Source organism: Copadichromis virginalis, linkage group LG18, assembly GCF_057382275.1.
Source record: "Copadichromis virginalis isolate Kocher_CV1m ecotype Utaka linkage group LG18, C_Virginalis_male_GT1.1, whole genome shotgun sequence".
Lineage (NCBI taxonomy): Eukaryota > Metazoa > Chordata > Actinopteri > Cichliformes > Cichlidae > Copadichromis > Copadichromis virginalis.
The window spans coordinates 5,379,294-5,401,293 of record NC_140635.1 but is presented as its reverse complement, the minus strand read 5'-3'; the positions used below and the strand labels follow the sequence as shown (position 1 = coordinate 5,401,293).

At 40.7% G+C, this 22,000-nt stretch overlaps 1 protein-coding gene and 2 non-coding genes across 3 annotated transcripts in view; 1 reads left to right on the top strand and 2 right to left on the bottom strand.

The window, feature by feature from the left end:
- LOC146687069 (inactive double-stranded RNA-specific editase B2-like) overlaps positions 1-22,000 on the bottom strand; it is a 36,655-nt gene that overhangs the window by 11,384 nt on the left and 3,271 nt on the right. Inside the window, exons 2-3 of the mRNA XM_085438177.1 lie at positions 8,194-8,280; positions 3,917-4,866 (exon numbers count right to left, since the gene is read on the bottom strand). Of these exons, the coding sequence (XP_085294303.1) occupies positions 3,917-4,866; positions 8,194-8,280 (1,037 nt within the window). The remainder of the gene's footprint in view (positions 1-3,916; positions 4,867-8,193; positions 8,281-22,000) is intronic.
- trnas-uga (transfer RNA serine (anticodon UGA)) lies at positions 9,884-9,965 on the bottom strand. Its single transcript has one exon. It is a non-coding gene; the product is annotated as a tRNA-Ser (tRNA).
- On the top strand, positions 16,088-16,169 carry trnas-uga (transfer RNA serine (anticodon UGA)). Its single transcript has one exon. It is a non-coding gene; the product is annotated as a tRNA-Ser (tRNA).

Here is a 22,000-nt window from a genome sequence, read left to right as displayed (position 1 = left end):
TGTGTACTTTATTATGGAATTTATCAGAATGAGAATACTTTATTCATCCCACAGTAGGAATAGTAAATAACCAGTTAGCTAAAAAAAAAAACCAAAAACCTAACTTGTGTAAATTTCTCTGCTTTTTCAAAACAAACAAAAAAATCTATATTTATTGGATCAGATCTGGCTGAAGCTCACGATGACGTTCAGAGCTCAGAGAATAAACCTTTAAATAAAATCTTTTAATGGACAATCAAGCAACAATAAACTGAAAGAAAACAGCAGTCTGATAAAGTCAAGTGAAAGCTCTGCTGATAATGACCCACACTCCTCAGATCAGTCAGAGCAATGATAAGAGGATGAACTGAGCTGCTGAATCAAAGCCAGTGGATCATGCTAAGCTATGCTATTAGAAACTAAGGAGAAGTATTGGGGAACTGGAAAGGAGAAGAACAGGCCCCCTTTAAAAAGAAAGTGTCACACTTTAATGTCTTTTTTATATTTCTAACCATATAAACTTCCAGTAATGCTAACCCAGCATGTTCTCAACGACCACCTTTTAAAGGTTCAAACTATTCTGTGGTCTGAGCGAGCTTATTTTGAGTGAAACTCTCAAGCTCAACATTTTCTGGATGACAGCGGCACAAGGTCGTGTGTAATGAGTGTGTTAAACAATTATCTGTTGGATTATTATGCTCTTCACACCGCCTTCCTGCTCCACCTCTATCTCCTTGCTCCGCTGCCGCTCCTCCTTCATCCCTAATGTGCTGTAATAATGTTCATTAATGCGTCACGCCGTCTGACAGACAGCTCATATTGAAGCGAAGGAGGGAGGGCTGATGCTAAATGATGGGAAATAAAAATTCCACACAAAGAGGAGGAGGAGGAGGGAGGATTTGGCAAATTGTTCACTTATTGGTGTATCAGCATACAGCCATGTAAAAGTGCTTTTTGTTCAAAATCAAAGCATCTGAATCCCCTTTTTCACCCAAAATGTTGCCATTGCACCCACCCGTCAGTGGATCCTCTCATCAAACCTCCCTCAGGCTTCAATGAAGTATGTACATGTCTGTCTTTCTCCATTATCATTTGCATATTTCAACAACTGTGTAAAAGGGTTTATGCCCAGTCACTCCCTTCATCTCCCCGGAGTCGATCCGAGGAGACGAGTCGCCTTGTATTCATAAAACACGGCAGCACGACAGTAAAAGACGTCGGGGACAATTCTCCGCGGCTCTGAGACATAATGAAGCTGTTTAGATGCTGCAGAGGAGTGTGCAGGACACCATCCAGCTCTCAGGCCTCAGGACATGATGGCCATGCTGATGTGCAGCACACTCCATTTGGTAGCATACGGTGCACCTCACACCCATTTATCCAGACTGCTTCGAACAATGGCAAATGCTAAAGAGAAGAGGGAGAAATTCAGTGTCACGACTTGAAGCTGACAGTTTCAAAGTGAGGACCCACAGGATGTAAGAGGAGAACGATGTTGCAGTTTGTTAACGTTTAGTCACCTCAATATAAAAATGGTGGGCACAGAACAAACATCTGGGGGACAGCTTTGTTGTCTCTGACCATCTTCTAACTCCATCTTTGATGTGATGTTTTCCTTTTTCATGTCATGTGTGTTTCTGTCACTGTGGTTTTCCTCATTCAGGATCTCAGTTTAGAAGTTATGTTTAGTGATTTTAACAGGACTTTATGTTTTAAGGATTCGGGTTTTGTGCCTTGTGTCACAGGCTGGGTCTCCGACCCAGCACTCTGAGTTTTCTTTGTATTTTTTGATATGTTATTAGTTTTTGTGTTATTTCCTATTTTGCCTTTAGTTTAGGCAGTTATTGGTTATTGTTCCTGGGTTTTCTATGTTTTGGGGTTTGGTATTTATTCATCACGTATTAGGTCTCTTAAGTTGTGTTGTCATGTTTAGTTTTAGTATTTCCCGTTTTATTCTGACAATGTCATGTGTTCTCTGTTAATTGTATTTAGCTTTTCTCTCCTGGTCCTGTCATTAGGTTTATGGCTGTCAGCTGTTTCCCCATATGTTTCCACTTCCCCTGATCACCTCATGTCTGTATTTAAGCCTTTTGTTTTCTTCATGCCATTGTCGGGTCGTCTGTTTATTCTGCCCTAGTTCTGTTTATTTTGACCTCGGTCTTAGTTATGGTTTTCATCTGTTATTCATCATTAGTCTTAGTCATAGTATTTGCTGGTTATTTTCCATCACAGTCATAGTTTAGGTTTTGGTCTCAGTACCGTTTAGTGTTTTGTTTCTTAGTGTTTTGTCAGTTTACTTTGGTTTCCCGGTTTACTCCTGCCGTCATCTAATAAAGGATCACTTTTCTGCTCAAACTGTCAACTACTCGTCATCATCTGCTTTTGGGTCCTGTTTCCACACACATCGGCGCACCCCGCCGTGACACCTTGCTGGTTTGTTGGTATTTGGTTTCATGTGTTTTGGTTTTTCTTCCCACCCCAGTCGTCTCTTGTTGTCTTCATCCTCATGATTACATGGTTAGTCATTTGTCTCTTGTGCTTTTCCGTTGGGTTGACTTCCTTTGTTACTGTCTTAATTACTTTCAGCTGTGCCTTGTTACCCTGGTGTTTCCACTTCCCTCGTGTTTTCTCTTGCTTGTTGTAATGGGGAAAGTGAAACGTGTCACATCTTGGTACTGTTGTGAAACAAAGACACAAACAAGTGTTGCACAACTGTAAACAACACCAGATCAATACTGGTTTTATGTTATTATGATCAGGGTTGGAGAAATCTGCACACAGAGACGTAAGAACAGAGAAATTGCTGTTTATTGTATATGTGTTTTGTTTGCAGTCCCCCTTTTTCCGCCCTCGTTATCTGATTGGATTGACTCTCCTTTTGGATTCCCTAGAGGAGCTGCAGTTTTGGGCACATCTGCATTGGCTTCATTTTTCAGCTTTGGATGCTGCATCTTGATTTGCTCCCAGTTTTTGTCAGTTTATCTCTTTACCTTCAAAATCCTGTGTTTTCTTTAAAAAATAATAATTTCAGTTACTATTCAGTTATTATTTTCATGCCAGTCTGCTTCAGTTTTTATCTGCATTTGTGTCTAATCAACAAAGATCACCGGAAAGGTGAGAAAAAGGCAGATTTAGAGAGTGTGATGTCTTTGTATTTTCAACATTTTACATTATTTTATTATTCGGAATGACAGGTGATATAAAGGTAAGGGCTAGGGGGGCCTTAGCCAATGCCACATGGTGGGAAAAGAGATGCGACCAATGCGTTTGCAACAACACCTGAACATCTATTGCCTTTAACACTGAATGATATCAGATATCATCATGGGCACATATGAGGTGCTGTATGTATGTATGGGATATGTAATATTATATAAAAACTCCAATGAGAAGACTACATAACCGGTTATGAGCAGTCATACAGTCATGCATGGGACAGAAAGATGTAAATTCATGTATATTGTGATAGCCACAGTGCTCATGTTTGCCTATTGGAGTCTTTTTTTAACTTTTACCTGGTCATTTTGCATCTCTTTGCATTTTTATTGCTGTTTAAATGGTAAGTATAGCGCTTTACTAGTCCCTAAGGACCCCAAAGCGCTTTACACATCCAGTCATCCACACATTCACACACTGGTGATGGTAAGCTACATTGTAGCCACAGCCACCCACTGATTGATGACTGACTGACTTTTAGCTGGGGCTCGGGTCCACGTGCTCCCCGATCCTTTTTGGGTCTGCTCAGGTAGGTGACTCGAAGCTCAATACAGTTTTTCATCCATGTAAGCAGGACATGTTTTCGAAAATCAACTCATTAAAATTTGTTTATTTACATATTACAGATGACCTGAGTGAAACTATTCCCCCACTTCTTTCCATATACAACTCCTTTTTTATTCCTGCACTTATAAAAGGAGAGTAGAGGTAAAATACTCACCTGAGGTAGCTGATTTTTGGCCCTGCTGTCCTGCAGGCCCATGAAGGTCCTCTCTGGTCCCAGACTTATGTTGTAAAGAGACTGTAGGGCAGTTGCTGCTGCTTTGGCCTTGGCCAGTCTTTTACTGGGGGCACACCCTTCAAACACCCGCCCCTCCAACCTGACCACCATAACAAAAGTCTTCATCGGCCTGCCAGGAACTCTCTCAGTCAGGCACATGTACCTGAGCCCCGGTCGCAGCTCATTGAGCAGTGCTACTGGACTGAGGTCCTCTAACAGTGAGGTGGTGACTGCTCGTCTTTTTGGATTTGTAGAGGACACCAAGTCCAGTGTTAGACGAACAAGTCTTCTGTGGTTGTAAATGCTGGAGAAGACCTCCTTTTTTGCTGCGTTGCAGTGGAGTAGATCACAGTTCCGAAGCACCGACGGCTCAAACTCTTTGAAAAATCCGTTGGGAATATCCACTTTATCTGCTGTGAAGTCCACAGGTGTGCTGGTGAAGTTCCCCATGGTGGCATGAGCCTGGGAGGCGTTTGGGAACTGAATGAATGACTGGAGAGCCTGCTCTGCAGCCCTCATCTTGGCCTGTTTTTTAGTTGGTCCTCGGCCCTCGAAGTGGAAGCCGTTTACCTCCACGGCTACAGAAAACACCGGTGCGTGCAGCGGGCCAGTCTTTGATGTGATATCATACTGCAGGCCTGGTCGTAGCTCATTCAGGTGCACCAGTGCGTTCTTCTGAGTCGCACCCCAAGCTGCTCTTTTACAGGTCGAGTGGCTTTGGTAGAGCAGCTGGTCTTTTCCGTCCACCAGCGGCTGCTTCCTCTTCAAAGCTCTTTGTCCATTTCTGGGGAAAGTTGTGCAAAAAGTTGATGGGTGATACTTTCTAAGGAGGTCACGCTCCACCTGGCATTTGTCATCCTGATTCTCCTTCACCTCCAAACTGCTGGTACCTGTTTACGAGATCAAAGTGTTCGCAGTGAGAAATCCTGTCCTGCTTTATTGTACATGAAAATCATCAGCATTCTCGCACAGCCGCATGATTAAAACATTTTAACTGGACTCTAAAACTAAGCCAAGTAAACCCTATGATTCAAAAGCTCATAGGACCAACTTTTGAGGGAATAACTTGTTTTCTGAGACTTCATCAGTCTCTCACATCGATGTTGAGGTGATTTGGTCAACTCTTCTTTAAAGCGTTGCATCAGTTCATTGAGGTTTTTGGACATTCATTAATGCACAGCTCTTTTAAGGTCCCGTGACAACCTTTCAGTCAGGTTGAGGACTTTGACTCGGCCATTGCAACACAATGATTCTTTTATTTTTCAGCTTGTATCCCAAATCATCCCTCCTTCGCCACTTGTTGTTTGTGCTGATATAGTTTTTGTGGTTCATGCCAAATCCGGAACTCAAACATCTCCACTTTGGTTTCATCTATCCATGGAAAGGACAGTTAATGCCAAATACGCTAATATTTACCAGGCGTAAGATTTTTTTTTTTTTAGCTACCTAGTTACCATTTTAGTTTAGTTTGTTAGCATGCTAACATTTCCAATAAAGTCTAAACAGAGACTAAATCTGAAGTGCACACATCCATTGTGTCTCCATGTACTTAAGTCATGGGTGTACTTAAACCATTCAGGTACATAAAGAGTTTGTGTCAGCAAATGATTGTTGTGCAATCATCTGTGTAAAGCCAGAGTTTGTACTTTACGTCTTCTGTCATGTTTATATTGTTATATTTCTGAAAGCTCACATTAAACATGGCCACATTTTTTTTTATGACTAAGCTTTTAATAAAGGCTTTACTTTTTTTTTCAGAACAAAAAAAAGGGAAAACAACAACAACAACAACAAAAAAAGCCCAACAACAACAAAACAAGCAGTCGACTGAAAATCACAGCTTTTTCTACAAAGCTGTTCTGGCAGTGAAAACATAACATTGTATTCATGAATTGACAACACGTCTACAGATGTATGAGCACTCTAGGAGAGGCATACAGAAGTGTATATAGTGAGGAGGCACAAACAGAAAAAAAAGGAACCCATACTAATTTTGGACAGATTTCAACCACTTGTACCATCTTGTAGTATAAGTTAGGGCTGGGCTATATCATACCGTTCACGGTAATACCGGTGTAATTTTGGGCAACGATAAGAAAATGAAATATCGCGATAGAATATGGGTAAAACGCGTGTGCGCAGTGCCTTTGTTTACATACGCACATGGCGGCGACGGAGAATGAGAAGAGCGAAAGCGGATTGTTGAATGAAACAGATGAACCAGAATTGGTTTGTAAAAATGCTGCAGCTTCAGTGGTGGGGAACTGGTTTAGCTTTCATCTGTCAGATACACAACAAAGCACTATTTTTGGTAGAGCATGCTAGCGGGCCGTCGTTATTACCGTGTTTTTTGGAAAATACGGCACACTTAAAATCAATCCTTTGATTTTTCTGAAAGTCGACAGTGCACCTTATAATCCCGTGTGCCTTATGTATGAATTCTGGTGGTGTTTACTGACCTCGAAACGATCTTATGTGCTACACGGCGCCCGAAAATCTGTTGCACCGCTTGATGGATTGTCGGAGCATTACGGCTATCGTAGGCAGGAGCCTCGGGGAGTGATATGTACTGCGCTTCAACATAATATTACCATATTGTGTGTGTATAACCTCTTTTTAAGTTTTGTGGATATTATACATGGTTATGCTGAGGATATGTCGGCCAGTTTCCACTGGAAATGCCTTTTGGTTAAACTGTCAGCGAGGAATTTGCATTTGCACTGTTAATTTTTTATATAACTTTAATGCACTTAAAAAAGCTGCTTGTGTAAGTGAAAATACAATGATGTTTTGGGGGGTTTTTTTTGCACTAATAAAGTTGAGGAGTTGTAAAGTATTTTGTCTAGTGTCAATTATATCGTCAGTTATATTGTTATCGCAAATTTTCGAATGTATATCGTGATAAATATTTTTGGTCATATCACCCTGCTCTAGTATAAGTATTAGCTTGCAACCTTAACAAAAAGGTAAGTTTTTCCATTTTATGAATGTCCTCAACAACCTTCAACCAGTCGCCCAGAACAGGGGGTCAGTACAGAGCCACTTACCAGTACTTGCTTTTTTTGCAGCAGCAGTAAGAATCTTCAGGAGATATTTGTCATTGCTTGTTCATTCTTTGGGTAAGTCTCCTAAATAAAATGTTATGACGGACCGTTGTTTTGATTTAAAGCCTATAGTCTGTTCTATCTTTGATATAACATCTTCCCAAAATGTAGAAAGTTTTCGAAACAACCAGAATATGTGGGTGTGGTTTGCAGCAATTTCCCCACAGCTCGTCCAGCAAAAGGAACTTCCACCTATTTGTTGTTTTGGCATCATGAAAAATCGTACCAACTAAATTCTTGCCAGTAGGCAGAGGATGAGGTTGAAGTGGCAGTCTCACACATATTGTCCCATTGGCCAAAGTTTTTAAATAATAAACCCGGCATACATACAGACGTCCCTGTGAGCTCAGGCTTCAGACTACACACTGAGATTCAGACATTATGTTACTCCTGGTTCTTCATGATGCCAACATGAGAGCATATATTTCTACAGGCATCTCTGGAAACACAGCTCTCAACTCTCTCCTATCTGCTGTTCAGATCTTGTGGTTATGAGGGGCAGCCAATCAACATAAAACCAGCTTAGACAGAAGATGAACTGAGGGGCCCAGCGAGAAAGTACAAATAATTATTAATTTGTATTGTTAATTCAAAGCTATTCTATTAGAGACGAAGGAAATGGAGATGTGGCAATGGGCATATTAGGTCCCTTTAAATTATTATAATTCATACTGACTGTACTATATTTGTTGCACTCACAGTAATGGCTGCTGAGGCACAAAATTATTTTTTGGCAGGAAAAGAGTCACTGGGATTCCTGTGACTGTAGGTAATGGTTGCACTGGCCTACTTTGGATGAGCATTTGTGCTAAAAAGTCAGTGCAACGGAATGATTCGTCCATCCAACAAAGTCTGCAAACATTTTAATATCAGAACATTTCATAAAGAGAAATTTGGAACAATGCATTTGTTTAATGACCGACAGGCTTATGCTGCAGTCCATGAAGCCAGCATGCTGCTAACATGGCTGAGAGTGTAATGTAGGCTGATACAACATCTGTGTTTGTAAAATAGCCACATAAACTGCCTGCAGTTCAAATGTTAGATATGTACCACATTGAAATAATGGATGTAGAGCAAGTTGTGTGCAGTAAGAGGAGGGACGGCATTTACTTGAACTGTCTGCATCCTCAGCTGATGATGCTTCAGTATCCCAGTGTTTTATGGGGCTTATGAAGGTTGACGGCGTGCTGCTGCATCCTGAAAAACACAATGAAAAAGACTTGAGGTCATTTTCATCTTATATAAATTTTCATCTAAATGGAAATATACAGTGTGTCCTCTGACATTTTGTGTTTGTGAAGCGAGTCAGTGTTGTGATTCTGAACGATTCTGATGCTTAGTTTTATATTTGGCCTGAACTGCAGAAGAAATTAAATGGACTGAGGTAAACACATAGACGGTGATAGTGAAAATCTGCTGCAGGAAGCCATGAACGCCATTAGAGTTCCCACTGAATGAAAACAAACAGAAAGGTGGCTCAGAGCCAGCCGGGGTAATTGAAAGGTGTCTGTGATAAGGACGGAGGCTTTCACACAAGAAGCATCATGGGCTTTAAACTAAATGAACAGCTTTGTATTATTAACCCAGTCGCAGAGATTTTAAACTGAGCACAAAATCTTTTCCAAAGGCTGGCGAGTGGCTCAAAGTGTGATCGACTGACAGGCTGCCCACGTGTGTCCAGGTTTTACCCAGCCTCTACCCTACGACAGTTTTCCAAATTAATTATATTAATACGTAAAAATGAATAAGATTACGGCAAGCATATTCACCCACATCCTTTCTTACTTATAAGGGTATATTGAAAGTAACATTTCCTGGAAATCACTTACTTTTTTCAAGATGATTTGAAAATAAAGAAACTAGTAAGAAAAAGGTGATAAAAAAAATTACGGTGGCCCTTAGAGGACAAATGGACTGCAATTTAAGAAAACGCCAACAATAAGAAAAATCACACAAAACACAACGGATATGGGAAAAATGACAACGGAAATAGTAAAAAACACAAGGGAAGTGTTTCTGGTCAGACAATAACCCGACGGACCAGTTGCAGGCACCCAAAACATGGTAGGCGTGTTTTATCATGATTCATATAATACTGATGACAGATTTTTAGGCAAATAGTTAGGCTAAAACACGAGAACCCCCCCCCCAAAATATAAATATTTCTGCTGGTGGTGGCCACCGAACATTGCTCTCTCCCTTTTCCTCCTGAAGGTTTTTCGGCTGTTTTTATTTTTGCTTCTGTCCTTGTCACTGCTGGTAGTATGGGACAATATTATCAAGAAACCAACCACAGGAATGAAGCTTTTCCCAAAAATGTGATTCTGTTAATCTGGACGTAATGTTTTCAGAAATGTTTCAATACACATCCAAGCGACTTCTTCGGTCACCTCACAAACAACGGACCTCACAGCCCATTGTTCATTCAGTGGGCTCGTTTCAGTCATTATGCAAATGTGCTGTTTATAAGGTTGAGAAACCTGCAGTCAGCTGAGACTGAAGAAGGCTTAACTTAAAAAGCTTAATTTCTTTGCATGCATAAAGAAATTAAGCTTTCTAATCCAAACCTGGTAATTTTATGTGATCTGAAACTTAAACAGCTTAAATAAAACTGACAGCACAAAAATTTCTGCTGTATGGATTTCCAACTGTAGTGTCAGCTGCCACCTCCTTCCTCATACGCAGACTTTATCACCTGCAGACTGTGCAGACAATTAACTGCTTTAAGACTGAGGGTCAAAATCACCAGCACACCCAGTCTCTCTGTTATTTTGCAAAAAACCCCATGGTATCATTGAGCCGCTGTGAGCAGGGTTTGAACCTGCGCAGGGAGACCCTATTGGATTTCAAGTCCAACGCCTTAACCACTCGGCCATCACAGCTGCAAAGTGTAGTGGAAAGTGTGCAGACTTACCATATACACTTAAGGAAAACTGGCACAAATGTCTAGTTTGAGAAGGATGATGGTCCTGTGCTATCTGGGAGATGGTGAAAAAGTTATATATCATTATATACATATATGTGGGGATGTAACAGCGGTGCAGTCGTGACCACTGTTGCCTCACATGAAGAAGATTCACATGCGCTCCCTGTGTCTGTGTGGTTCTTCTCTTCAGGTGCTCTGGGTTCCTCCCACAGTCCAGACATGCTTGTTAGTTGAAATGGTGATTCTAAATTAGGTGTGAAAATCAGTGTGAATGCTTCTCTCTCTCTCTGTGTTAGTCCTGTGACAGACTGCTGACCTGTCCAGTGTGTACCTCACCTGTTGCCCCATGACAGCTGGGATAGGCTCCTGTGACCCTAATTTGGATAAGTGGAAGAAAACGGATGGATGGATAGTAAATGAGCACTTTTCCCCGTGAACCTTTTTTTTTTTTCTTTGTCAATCTTATAATCTGTACTGCTGGTGGATATAATGATATTTCTGCTTTTAGTGGCTATTATCGCTCATGGTAACTTATATCTACAATATCCCTCACACACATGCCATTTGGGGGAGTCTTCAGTAACTGCAGTTATTAATCGTTTCCAAAATGGTATAGCTATACCCCGTCAGCATGTGGAGTTTAATTCTTAAACTTATTGTGTTTTCCCTTCGTTTATGTCCATCCATCCTCTTCTCCTTACACACACACACACACACACACACACACACATATATATATATATATATGTGTGTGTTACATGTTATTACTTATTTTCATGTGTTTCATTGGCCACAGTAACGGCTCATTTTTTCTTTGATTCAGTTTTCCCTCCTGTGCTTTTGGGTCCACAACACACCGGCATCGGCCGTAACAAGTTGTTTTTGGGGCTTGGTACCCAATTTTGGAGAGTGGGGATGCCTGACAGGAGCTTGTGGTACTGAGGCAGGTTACTGGCAGATTCCAACATGGATTTTAAAATGCACAATCCTCTGTAAAGCTCTCACACCTTACTTTCTATATGCAGCCCTTTCCTCTCTACTCCATCTCCACTACAACTTCCACTTGTTTTGTTTTTGGAGTTTGGCTTCAGGAAAAAAACCCACCATAATAGATCACCTGCTGATCCCTGTTGGTCCCCAAACCAGTGACCCCATTTATTCCCATTTATCTGATGCACAAGTACCATTTGAGAGTTTTTATTTTGTAGCATTTCTTGTTAGAATACATTCACATAAACACTGAAATATGAGCAGCAGCAGCAATTATACTGTTCATAAGCTATTAATGAATTCCTGTTAAACTATAACTATTATGGATCAACATTAAACTAGTCTGCAGTTTTATTACATGCCATTTTTCACTTTTAAGGCTTCCTGAAATGAAAAATTATTTTTTAAAAACCAATATTATGAGCTGAACATGGCTGCAAATTACAGAGAATCATATGAAATTAGTTGTGCTCCATGCAAGTAAAAGTGGTGTCAATTTCACCATTAAACTGAGATATTTCTTTTGAGAACAAAGTAATATTAAAGAAGCTAGAGTCAGATTAAATATGCAACTTTTCTGACTTCTTTGTGGGTAATTTTACTGCTTATTTTCCTAATTTTTACCCCAAGTGACTGCTGATTCTGGAGGGCACTGCAAAGCAAACTAAAAGTCATTAGAATAATGAAGAGTGCACACTAAACTATTGTGCATTAACCTTCCACCTTTCAGTTATATTAGGCGTGTGATGCCATTAAGTGGTGGGATGATATGAATGAGAGCCGTGAGATGGGATGTGAACGTAATGATGTGAGTCCTGTGCTTCTGAAGGCAGGTGGAGGCTGGAGGTGTTTTAATGACCTGCATCATCACAGCTAATGGGACCATTTATTTTCAGACAAAAAAAGAAGTTAATAACTGTTTTTCTTTGCGTCGTATCTACTGAGCTCTCGCGTCTTCCCACACTTGCTGCCATTTTCACGTTTTTCATCATCTTTCACTTGACATCCTCTGATATAGACACAAAAACACACCCTCGCTAGTCCACAAAGCCCTTCATTAACTCACACCCATTTGTGAATGAAATAGTAGACTTTCCACTTGATTTAAATAGAGGTTATCCAAGTTGCAATGTGACAAACTGTCTGCTTAATCTACCTCTAAAGTTTTACATGAACAGATCTACACGATGGTGTTGTGCAGCTTGAGCTTTGCAAAACAGGTGAGCAGATTTTAGAGAGCATGTGCATGTAGCAAAGAACAAATTGGTGAATAACTGGAGGGGATTGGTGCTGGGTAGGGGTGCACGGAAGTCTTTGTCATCCAACTTAATTATGTCAAAAAAGTGTTTGCAGTACAAACTATGATTTTTTTACATGAAGACAAAGGAGCAGTCATACCAACGTGATAAAAAAGTGATAATGCACTTGAGCAGCAACAATAAGACAACCCCACAGTTCTTCTCGTGGCCGCCTGAGGCTGGATCCAAAGGAGAGTCAGTCGCTATAGATTGTACAAAAGTGCACAAAACATTCCTTAGTGTATATATCATTGTATACCGGTATGCAGATGTGTTGAGGTCGACCTATCAAATATTGGGGCCGCACATCACCGGTGTTATAGTCCAGCTGATTTCTGTACCTCGCTTTAGCCTCTCAGCCACCACAGGTTTTTCTGTCCTTGCATTCTTTGAGGTAAATTCATCAGTGGGTGCAGAAAGTGCAAAAGAAAATGCTGATGTTAGTCGTTCAGATGATTGCTGCCTGCACGCAAAAGGCCATAATGTTCTGGAAGATGCAGAACAGCAGAGGGAAAAAAAGAGAGAGAGCAGGAAGCTTGCGTGGCTTCGTATTGCACACTGCTTGTGTTTATCAAAGCTTAAGAAGGGAAGTTTCTCCATTCAGCCGGTGTTAATGAACCTTATTTAATAGAATAATGAAATTAGGCATGGCAGGGGGGAAGCAAGAAGCACCCGCTCACTGTCCGGTTTGTGTGTGTGGGCTGACAGCTGTGGATAATCTCATTTGCTAAGCATAATTAATGGCAAGTGGTTTCATTTACTTGTAATGTGGACTGTCTTTTCTCAAGGGCAAAGAAATATGAAAACTTTTTGGATTAATTTTCCTATCGACTGACTCGGTATAAGGAAGGAAATTTGTAAGAGTAGATTTTTTTCTTATTTTATTAAAGCTCCTGCTCCTTTCTTACTTTTATACTTTATTGTCTTTAATGAGCCTCAGTACAAATATAAAAGAGGAAAAAAGGCTGGTCTTTCTTTTATGAGACAGTAAGTATGCCATTCTTGGCCAGGACTTCAGGGCTGTGGTTGTTCTGCTGTTAGGGTTTCCGGCTTGAACTTTTGTTGGGTTTCACTGCACGGGTTTGAATCCTGTTCCCAGTGGCTAAAGTTAAAATAATAATATTTATAACAGGCAACACTTTCTAAAGCCATGATTACCGGTGAGCACTGTGCCAGAAAAAAACATGTTAATAGCTGGAAGGTTTGAGAAAAAACTTGAAATTTTGACTTAAGATGTTGTTTTTTCAGTAGTGGAGACACCTTCAATACATGCAATGCATGGGTGACCTTTAGGCTGATAGGAATGCAGCATGAAATGGTGAGCTTCTAACAAAATCCAGTTTAGTTGCATCAGTAGAAGTTTGTTTGCACGATGTGACCTCCAGATGTCCTCCTGATGCAGCAAGGAAAGAAAAAGCAGTCGTGCATTGAAGATTTTGGTCCAGGCTCTACAGCCTACATTCATCAACTATGCTACTACTGAGTGAAAATAGAGAAAATCCTGGACTCAACCATTTTCACCAGATAATCCTCCTTTCTGACTTACAGAATGATAAAACTTTACTAACCTGACTTCATTTTCATTCAGTATGGCCTGAAACTATGACCATAAATGCATCAGCTGTCTTCTAAAGTCCCAGAGAAAAAAGGTAGAAGCTACACCCACACTTTATGCTATTTATCTGTCCTACCCTCATTTTTTACTCTAAACAGCAGAACTAGTCTGTATTATCTTTCATCTGTGTTTTGCTAGCAGACATTAAAGTAATGATCCATTACAACTGCATGTGCCATTTGTCACATTGGAGCAGTTAAATAAACTGACATATATCATTGTTTTTTTAGATTTCCTCACAAGTTGCCTTTACATGCAACATTCAAGCGCAGGTTACGGCGCTGGACTGGAAGCTCAGTGAGGGAATGTAGGTCCAAATCAATGGACCTGCATGGAGACAACATGTGACTTTGTAACCAATCAAATGTGCAAGCTGTTTCAAAAGTATGTTAATCATTATACTGTATTTATTAATTATATTATTGTAATCACCAATATATTTTTTATGTTTCTGTAATTTTTAATAGTAAAATTTAATTATTGTTGTTATTCATGAATTATCAAATGTACTATTTCACAAAACAAAGAAAAAAAAAATAGAAAAGCACTTTGTTATTTTTGATTAAGATGATAATTTGAGTAAGTTATTTGTAATAACTGTAACTGTAATGTAAGTAAGTTATTTACTTACATTCGTGAACAGAAAAGTTTGTTTTAGTGGTCCAGTGTACCGGCTGAAGTTTAATTTAATATGAGATGTTTTAACCGAAGCAGCGCAGTCTTGAGTTTTGGTGCTGGGGCTAAAGTTGTAATAACTGTCACTGTCCTTTAAAATGCTGAAGAGTTTGCAGTTCTTTTATTATCCAGTAGAAAAAGAGCGCTTCTACAGATTCCAGTGTTGCCTAAGATTAGTTTTGATGTCTCTTTCTATGTTTCTTAAGATGGAAAGAGACTGTTTGCGTCTTTGAACGATGAAATGGATTTCAAAATGCTCCTCCTTAAAATCCCACCAATGTTCATTTTAGAGTTTGTTTATAGGAGATAAGAGAAGGTGTGCACAGTAGAGCTGAGCTCAAACATGACCTAATTCATTGCTCATTACAAGAAGAAACACTATAGAGTTGAGAAAAAATTAGATTTTCAAAGTAGAAAAAAATCCTTTTTATCTACCTGTGAGGAAAATCTGCTGTGATAACGCCTCCAGCTTTGATCAGCTCTCCGTTCACGTGTGGGCGGGCTGAGAGAGCAAACTGCTGACAGCATGTTCCAATGAGCTAAACATTTGCACACAACGCGCGCTGTTCACACAGATGCACACAAACACACGTCCCACACATACTCCTACAAAGTTACAGAAAAACAGCGATTAACGCACCAAAGTGAATGACAAACGTAGCACGGCGCTGTTGTCCACCAGCAGGTGAGTCACTGTGGTCAAAGTCTCTGTACAGTTCGTCACAGGGTTAAACAGCCATCTGCCTCTGAAGGCTCGAGCACACTGCGATTTCACTTCAGTGTGCGACATCGATCTAAAAACCTGTAGGACGTTACGTTTGATGGATACAGAATTGGAAACTAGACGTTTGATGATATTACACATCATCATCATTATCCAAATGAGCTACGTCTTAATCAGCATGTCTCACGCTGCGTTTTGATTGGGTCGTTAGTAGATATAACCACGACCAAACATATCATCACAATCTTTTCAGGCTGTATTTGTAGATGCCTGAACTTAAAGCCAAAGATCTTTTTGACAAGTATGGCTGTTGGTGCACTACTTGCTTAAGGTTGCACCACTGGTCTGGACTTTTACTCAGTCAGTGCAGCACCTTCTTTCTTTTTTCAGCCATTCTGTTGCAGATTTGCTGCTGTGCTTGTGATCATTGTGCTGTTGCATGACTCAATTTTGGCCACGTTTTGACTGTCAGACAGATGGCTTCTCATGTGACTTTGGTATACAGAAGAGTTCATGTTTGCCTCAAAAACTGCAAGTCCAGATCATCACCCCTCCAAGGTCTAGCACAGTATTGCACATTGTCTGTGCAAAAGGGTTAGGTGGTTTGTTTAAATGCAGCTTTGCAAACCTAAGCTGTGCTGTGAAAAAGGTGAGATTCAGGTGGAGACAATGCAAAGAGACAAGTGAAAAAATTCACTGCAGAAATCAGTGGAAATGATTTAGTTGGTGGTGTCACAATACATGCAAAAACTAAAGCAAAGAAGCAAAAGGAAGCAGCTGTGATGGCCGAGTGGTTAAGGTGTTGGACTTGAAATCCAATGGGATCTTCCCGCGCAGGTTCAAATCCTGCTCACAGCGAACCGCTTCTTTTTGGCACCATGTCCAGATTAACCCACGTACCCATGAGGTAGTGGGAAGCTGTGGTTCAGACACAGTATGTGTTGTCTTGTCACATCAACTAAGAAATCTAAAATCTAACTGGCCCCAAATAAAAATGTGTTGTCAAATCAGAATAACCATTTGAGGCTTCCTTGTGGGAACAAAGGTGTGAAGATACAGTGTTTCCTCCTCAGTAAATTATTTTAAATAGTTAAAAATGCAATGAAAACTTTTGGTATTATTAGATGTAAAACTACCAGTTTTCACATTTTGAAAAAAAAAGTGCACCACTGTGTCTTGATGTGTGCTCAATCATCCAGGTAAATAAATCCAAGACCATCTATGTAAAAGACCATCTCTGAACTGATGAGGGGGCCTAAGGGTACATCTTTCACCATCTTGCAGCTGTGAACTCTGTGAATGGTACTCATGGCTATTGATCAATGGTCATGACAGTTTGCATATTAATAATCAAGCAGCGGACCTCACAGCCCATTGTTCATTCAGTGGGCTGGTTTCAGTCATTGTGCAACTGTACTGTTTATAAGATTGGGGAAACCTGCAGTCAGCTGAGACTGAAGAAGTCACTTGGATGAGCGATGAAACGTTTCTCCCACTGCAAACGCTACATCCAGATGAACAGAATCAACTTTTTGGGATGTGCACCACTGTGATTAACTTTGTGGTTCTCCAACTGTGGGGCGAGGCCCACTGTGGGTGAGACATGGAGTCACTGCAGGTGACGGAGAACCAGGTGAAAAATATGAAAATATAAAGTTGAATTAATTTTTTAAGGAAAATAAACTGTAGCTGTTTCTTGATGCTATTGCTCTGACATTTGTTCAAATAAGACTCATGACAGAAACAATAAAAACTGGGTTTTGGGGCATTAACATTTTGTGGCTTCTGCAGTAAAAGTAATGTCTTTACTTTTACCCCCTAAAAGAATTAAACACACACAGTTACAGTTGTATCCAGACTGCTCTGTGTTAGCTTCATTAGTCAAGTCAAGTCAAGTGGCTTTATTATCATTCCAACCATGTGCAGCGGTACAGCACACAGTGAAACAACACAACGTTCCTCCAAGACCATGGTGCTACATATGACATATAACAAACAATCAACACAGGACTAGATAAAGTGCAAGTGTGCAAAAATTGCAAAAAATCAAAACAAAGAGAGTGCAACACCAGACAGAACAGAGCGATACAGACACAACAGTGCAACAGAAATGTGCAAAACACTGAGTATTGTGCAAAAAGTCACTTGGTGTCTGAAGGTATATGTGTGTGTGTGTCAGTCCAGTACCTCACAGTTCTTTGGTTTGGGAATTTTCTGACTGGTTCTTGATCTCATCCTTCTCACTCGAATTTAAGAAATCCTGGTGAGTACACCAAGCGTCAAATCTCCATTAAAAATGATAAACACATCTACAAAATCCAGATAAAATGCTTTTGGACCCTTTCTGCATATTTTCACTGATGATATTGAGGCAGTCAAGAAGAGCAGAAAGCACAAAGACAGTTTAAAATCTTTATCTAAAGTTTAATAAATAGCAGCAAGCTGACTGCATTTTTCCAAATGTATTGTGCTGGCTTTCAAACCCATTTTTCCATTTTGTCTAATTAAAACATTGCAGCTAAGTGTTTGCGATTTCACCACAGATCCATGTCAGATACCATTTTCTTCCCCACACAGCGAGAACAGGCTGCAAAGCTTCTCTCCGGCCTAAGTTTAGTTCAGTACGTCGTCTCATCTCATCGCACTCAGGGAACAAACGTCGGCTTTCAAATCAACAAGCTGATGATCATTATTTGGAAACGAGTGATGAAATTATTGCCTGAAACATACGGTGATGTGCAATGAAACTAAAACGAGAGACAATAACAGTGGCAGCAGTAATCTATGGCAGCCTGTTGCCTGCTTCCAATGGGCCTCGCTTCAGCTTTTAATGCCCTCGCCTGCTGACTCGCTGTCACTTCATCAGTTTGAATGATTAGGCGGTGCTTATCTCTCACTGTGAGCCGTGTTTGTTGGAAAATATCATCACCATTCCTTGTAGATGTCTCTGATCACTGTGCACAGATAACAGGAGAGCCTAAAGTTTTATTCTATAAGCATCTAAAATCTTTGTCTTCCCCTGAAGCACGTCTTTAATACATACACAACCTTTTTGTAGCAACTATGTTATTGTTCTTGTTCCCTTAAAATATGATCCTAAATTCTATCAAACTGGCATGTTGTCTCAGCCTACATTTCTGTGTCTATACAAATCAAATTGTAACAAAGTTGGGACTCTGTGTAAAATCTAAAAGAAGGCAGTATGCGATTGAACCCAGCTGCTCAGGGGTCCTGTTTGTTCTGTTTGTTTCACGCTGCACCAAATGTTTTCAGCTGGTTTAGCATCGTTTTGTTGATGCAAAGCCTTCGACTAAAACACGTGTCGTTTGGATGGAAGCATATTCTGATGTAAAACCTGCATATACCTTTCAACGCTGATGGTGCCTTTCCAGATGTGCAAGCTGCCAGTTCCATAAGTACTAATGACCTCCAATACCAGCTGATAACAAGCCAAATGCTCCCTCTCCTCTTAATTCTAGAAACAGTGGCATCCATGTTTTTCGAACAGAATTTAACATTTTGTGACTTCCACTTTGCCTCAGTCTAGAGTCCAAGCCTCTGTTCTTGGACTCCACCAACTGTCAGGGTCTCTCAGTTTCCTGCTCTTCAGCCAACACACATGTTTCTGATTTGCTCATGACCTGCCAGTACTTGAGCACCTGCTCGAGCAGCCATTCTCTGCCAGATTGTTGTGGTGATCGGGCTCAGTCATGCTTGTGTGCTTCCTAACGTTGCCTTTTTTCTGCCTTGCAGTCTCGTGTTCGGTTGGCTGAAGACCTCCTCTTGTGTTTAGTACTCACCTGCTGTCTCAGGCTGGTTTGCTCCTCTAAGGAAAGGATTAATCTTCACTTACCTGCCAGAACTCAACAACCTTTACTTAAATCCCTGGAATTCTCGCTGCATCTCATCTCATTGCATTTTGTATTTACTCGGGTTATTGTTGTCAAATAAGAACATTTGTCTGATCATTTGAACCACGCAGGTGTGACAAAAAAACACGTAAGAAATCCAGAAGGGGGCAAATACTTTTTGCAGCACTGTCAGCCTGAAGTTAATCACATTTGCTATTTTTATTTTATAATTTACTATTAAAAGTGCAATTTAAAAATAAGAATTCTGGATTTTGCAATAAAAATATTAGTGACTATCTTATTCTGTCACTGCTTCAGCCCCACTGGGGATCAAAACTCAGCTGTCCTTCCAAGCTGCAGAGAAGATGGGACCCCTAACGCTTGCAGAGTTATAGCCACACTTTACCCGCTGAGCATCCCTGCAATTAAGTTAAATGGGCGCACAAACCATATTGCTAATGGTTTCACAAAGCCCAAGCCCCAGAGAAGTGTGGCGATTGAAGAATCCATCAGTGAAATTGCGCACTGACATGCCCCACTAAGTTTGACTGCACGATGGAGCTCACTTATCCAAAACGCATCCAATATACAAATATAGCCAAACACACGCCACGTCATGACACAGAGCCGTAGCAGACAGCAGCTGTTTGTCGCATGTCGGAGAATCATAATCCTCGCTAAAAGCAGGACAATCAAATCATTTCTCCAACGAGACTTTGCAGCCAACAAATGACAGTTTGTTAATTTGACTGAAAAGGCAACAGAAGGGGATTTTTTTTTTTACAGCCAAATGGCAGTTTATTTTTACTGAAATGCCCCCAAAAAGTTCATCTGTATCCAGACAAAAAACAGATACAAATCCAGATTAACAAAGTAATTTCATTGCAGTCTGCGCTCAGAGGGTCCTCACAGCGTTTGCATCTAGAAAGTTCTTGACATGTTCTTGATTTTTTTTCCTCTTTAATCAACTCACTGATGTTTTTATTTCAAGGTGAACTCCGATGCAGCTGAAAACTACCCTGCTGGTTTTGTTGTCTCTCTGTTTCTGAGCTTTTTGCGCATCTTTTGACATAATTGTGCTTCCCATTATTTCTCTTCTCTGACTTTTACTTTGCCTCGCTTGATCTCCTGAAACTGCTGTAAAATATCTCAAAATAACCTCCTCCCTGTGGAGGAATATAGGTGACAGCTGAGTGCCTTAATCATGGGGACAGAAAAAGGTGAATAAGCTGCGAGTGCTGCTCCACGGGGCTGTGCTCATTTGCAGATTCAGGACTTTATTTAGGGGTCTACAATACGGTGCAGTACTCAGTGTCATGTGTGACTATTGATCTGTGTAATAAAAACAGATGTCATCGATATGAAACCCACCGGTTTATAAATTTCATGGTCCTGGATTTTTTTGGGATTTATTGAGTTTTTATTCCTGTTTTGATTTTTAATGTTTTGTGTGTCTCCAGCCTTTCCCTCCCTCCGTCTTCTCCTTGTGTTTATCATATCTTCCTGTTTTATTTTGGAATTGTTTTTCCTTGTGTATCCCTCCCTGGCTTTCACTTCTTGTCTAATTGGGTCATCTTCTCCACCACCTTCACTCCACACCATAAAAAACTCTCATTAGGCTAAAACAGTCATTTAAATAAAAATATTTAAAAGGAACAAAATATCCAGCATCATCATTATGAGTTGGGCAAGAGAAATAACCCAAAGCAAGATACTCAAGTGTCTTATTCATGACTAATGGGAGGGTGGAGTGAGAGGTGGACCCGTGGATTGGTGCATCAGCAGTATTGGAGGCATTATACTCGGCTAAAGTGGTGAAGAGAGAGCTCCAAACATTCATCCAATCTTAAAAAATGACAGAAAGAGCAAAGCTGTGAATTCAAGTGCCTGAAATGAGTTTCCCTGTCTTTGAGGCAGGCTGACAGGCTGAGGACCTTGGACGCCCGGTGGGAGCTAAGAGAAGAACTACTCCATTATGTTGGAAGGAGCGGTTTCTTGAGCACACAACAATAGGGAGGAGACTTTGGAGCAAGCCCAGAACCTGCTGGTGAGATCAGGCCTTGGGGGCCACGAGGGACTGTTCAGCGCTGCTGGGGAGAAGGGCGTCGTGAATATCCTCCTTAGCCTGCTGCTTTGGATAAGTTGATGATAACGGATCGATAGATGGATGTTGGATTCAGTAAGATTTGAAACTAATGACTAAGAACATAACAACAGTCCACATAACATCCAGTCCACCATGCAGTCACCAGCACCTTTTAGAAACGGGTCTGTGCTCTCACCATGATTTGGAAGGTAGACAAATGTGTGCGCGGAGCCTCGTGTTCACCCAACCGATGATGAAAAATACGACGTGAACCCTCACATATGGGTGGATGCGTAATGGCTGTTCATGTTTGAACCAAACTGTGAGGGAGGAATCGGCTCTGCCAAACTAGCCGCTGCTGCCAGTCATGTGGAAATGTTCCCGCAGAGTTCAGCAGCAGTGTTTTCTGAACTCTCTCACCTTTTAATGCACATAAAGACTTTATAAGAGACTTAAAGGAAAACGGGAAATCTCAGAAAAACATTCAACTTCCTTTTAAATTAAATTTGATGTTTCTGTAACACTGTAAACAGAAAAGGCTTGGTAATCCCATGTGATTACTTCCTCTTTTCCCCCTCCCCATTTACTTGTTTGAGTGACAGTTTGCTTATACATCCAGCTGTCTAGAAGCTCACAGTCTCAGAAGAACAGAGAAACTCAAACACTGCTGAATTACTGAGCGCACAGCAGTCGCACGACACGAGTCTCCCTCCTGCTGCGCGCTCACAGAGCTCCATTGTAAGTGGAGACGT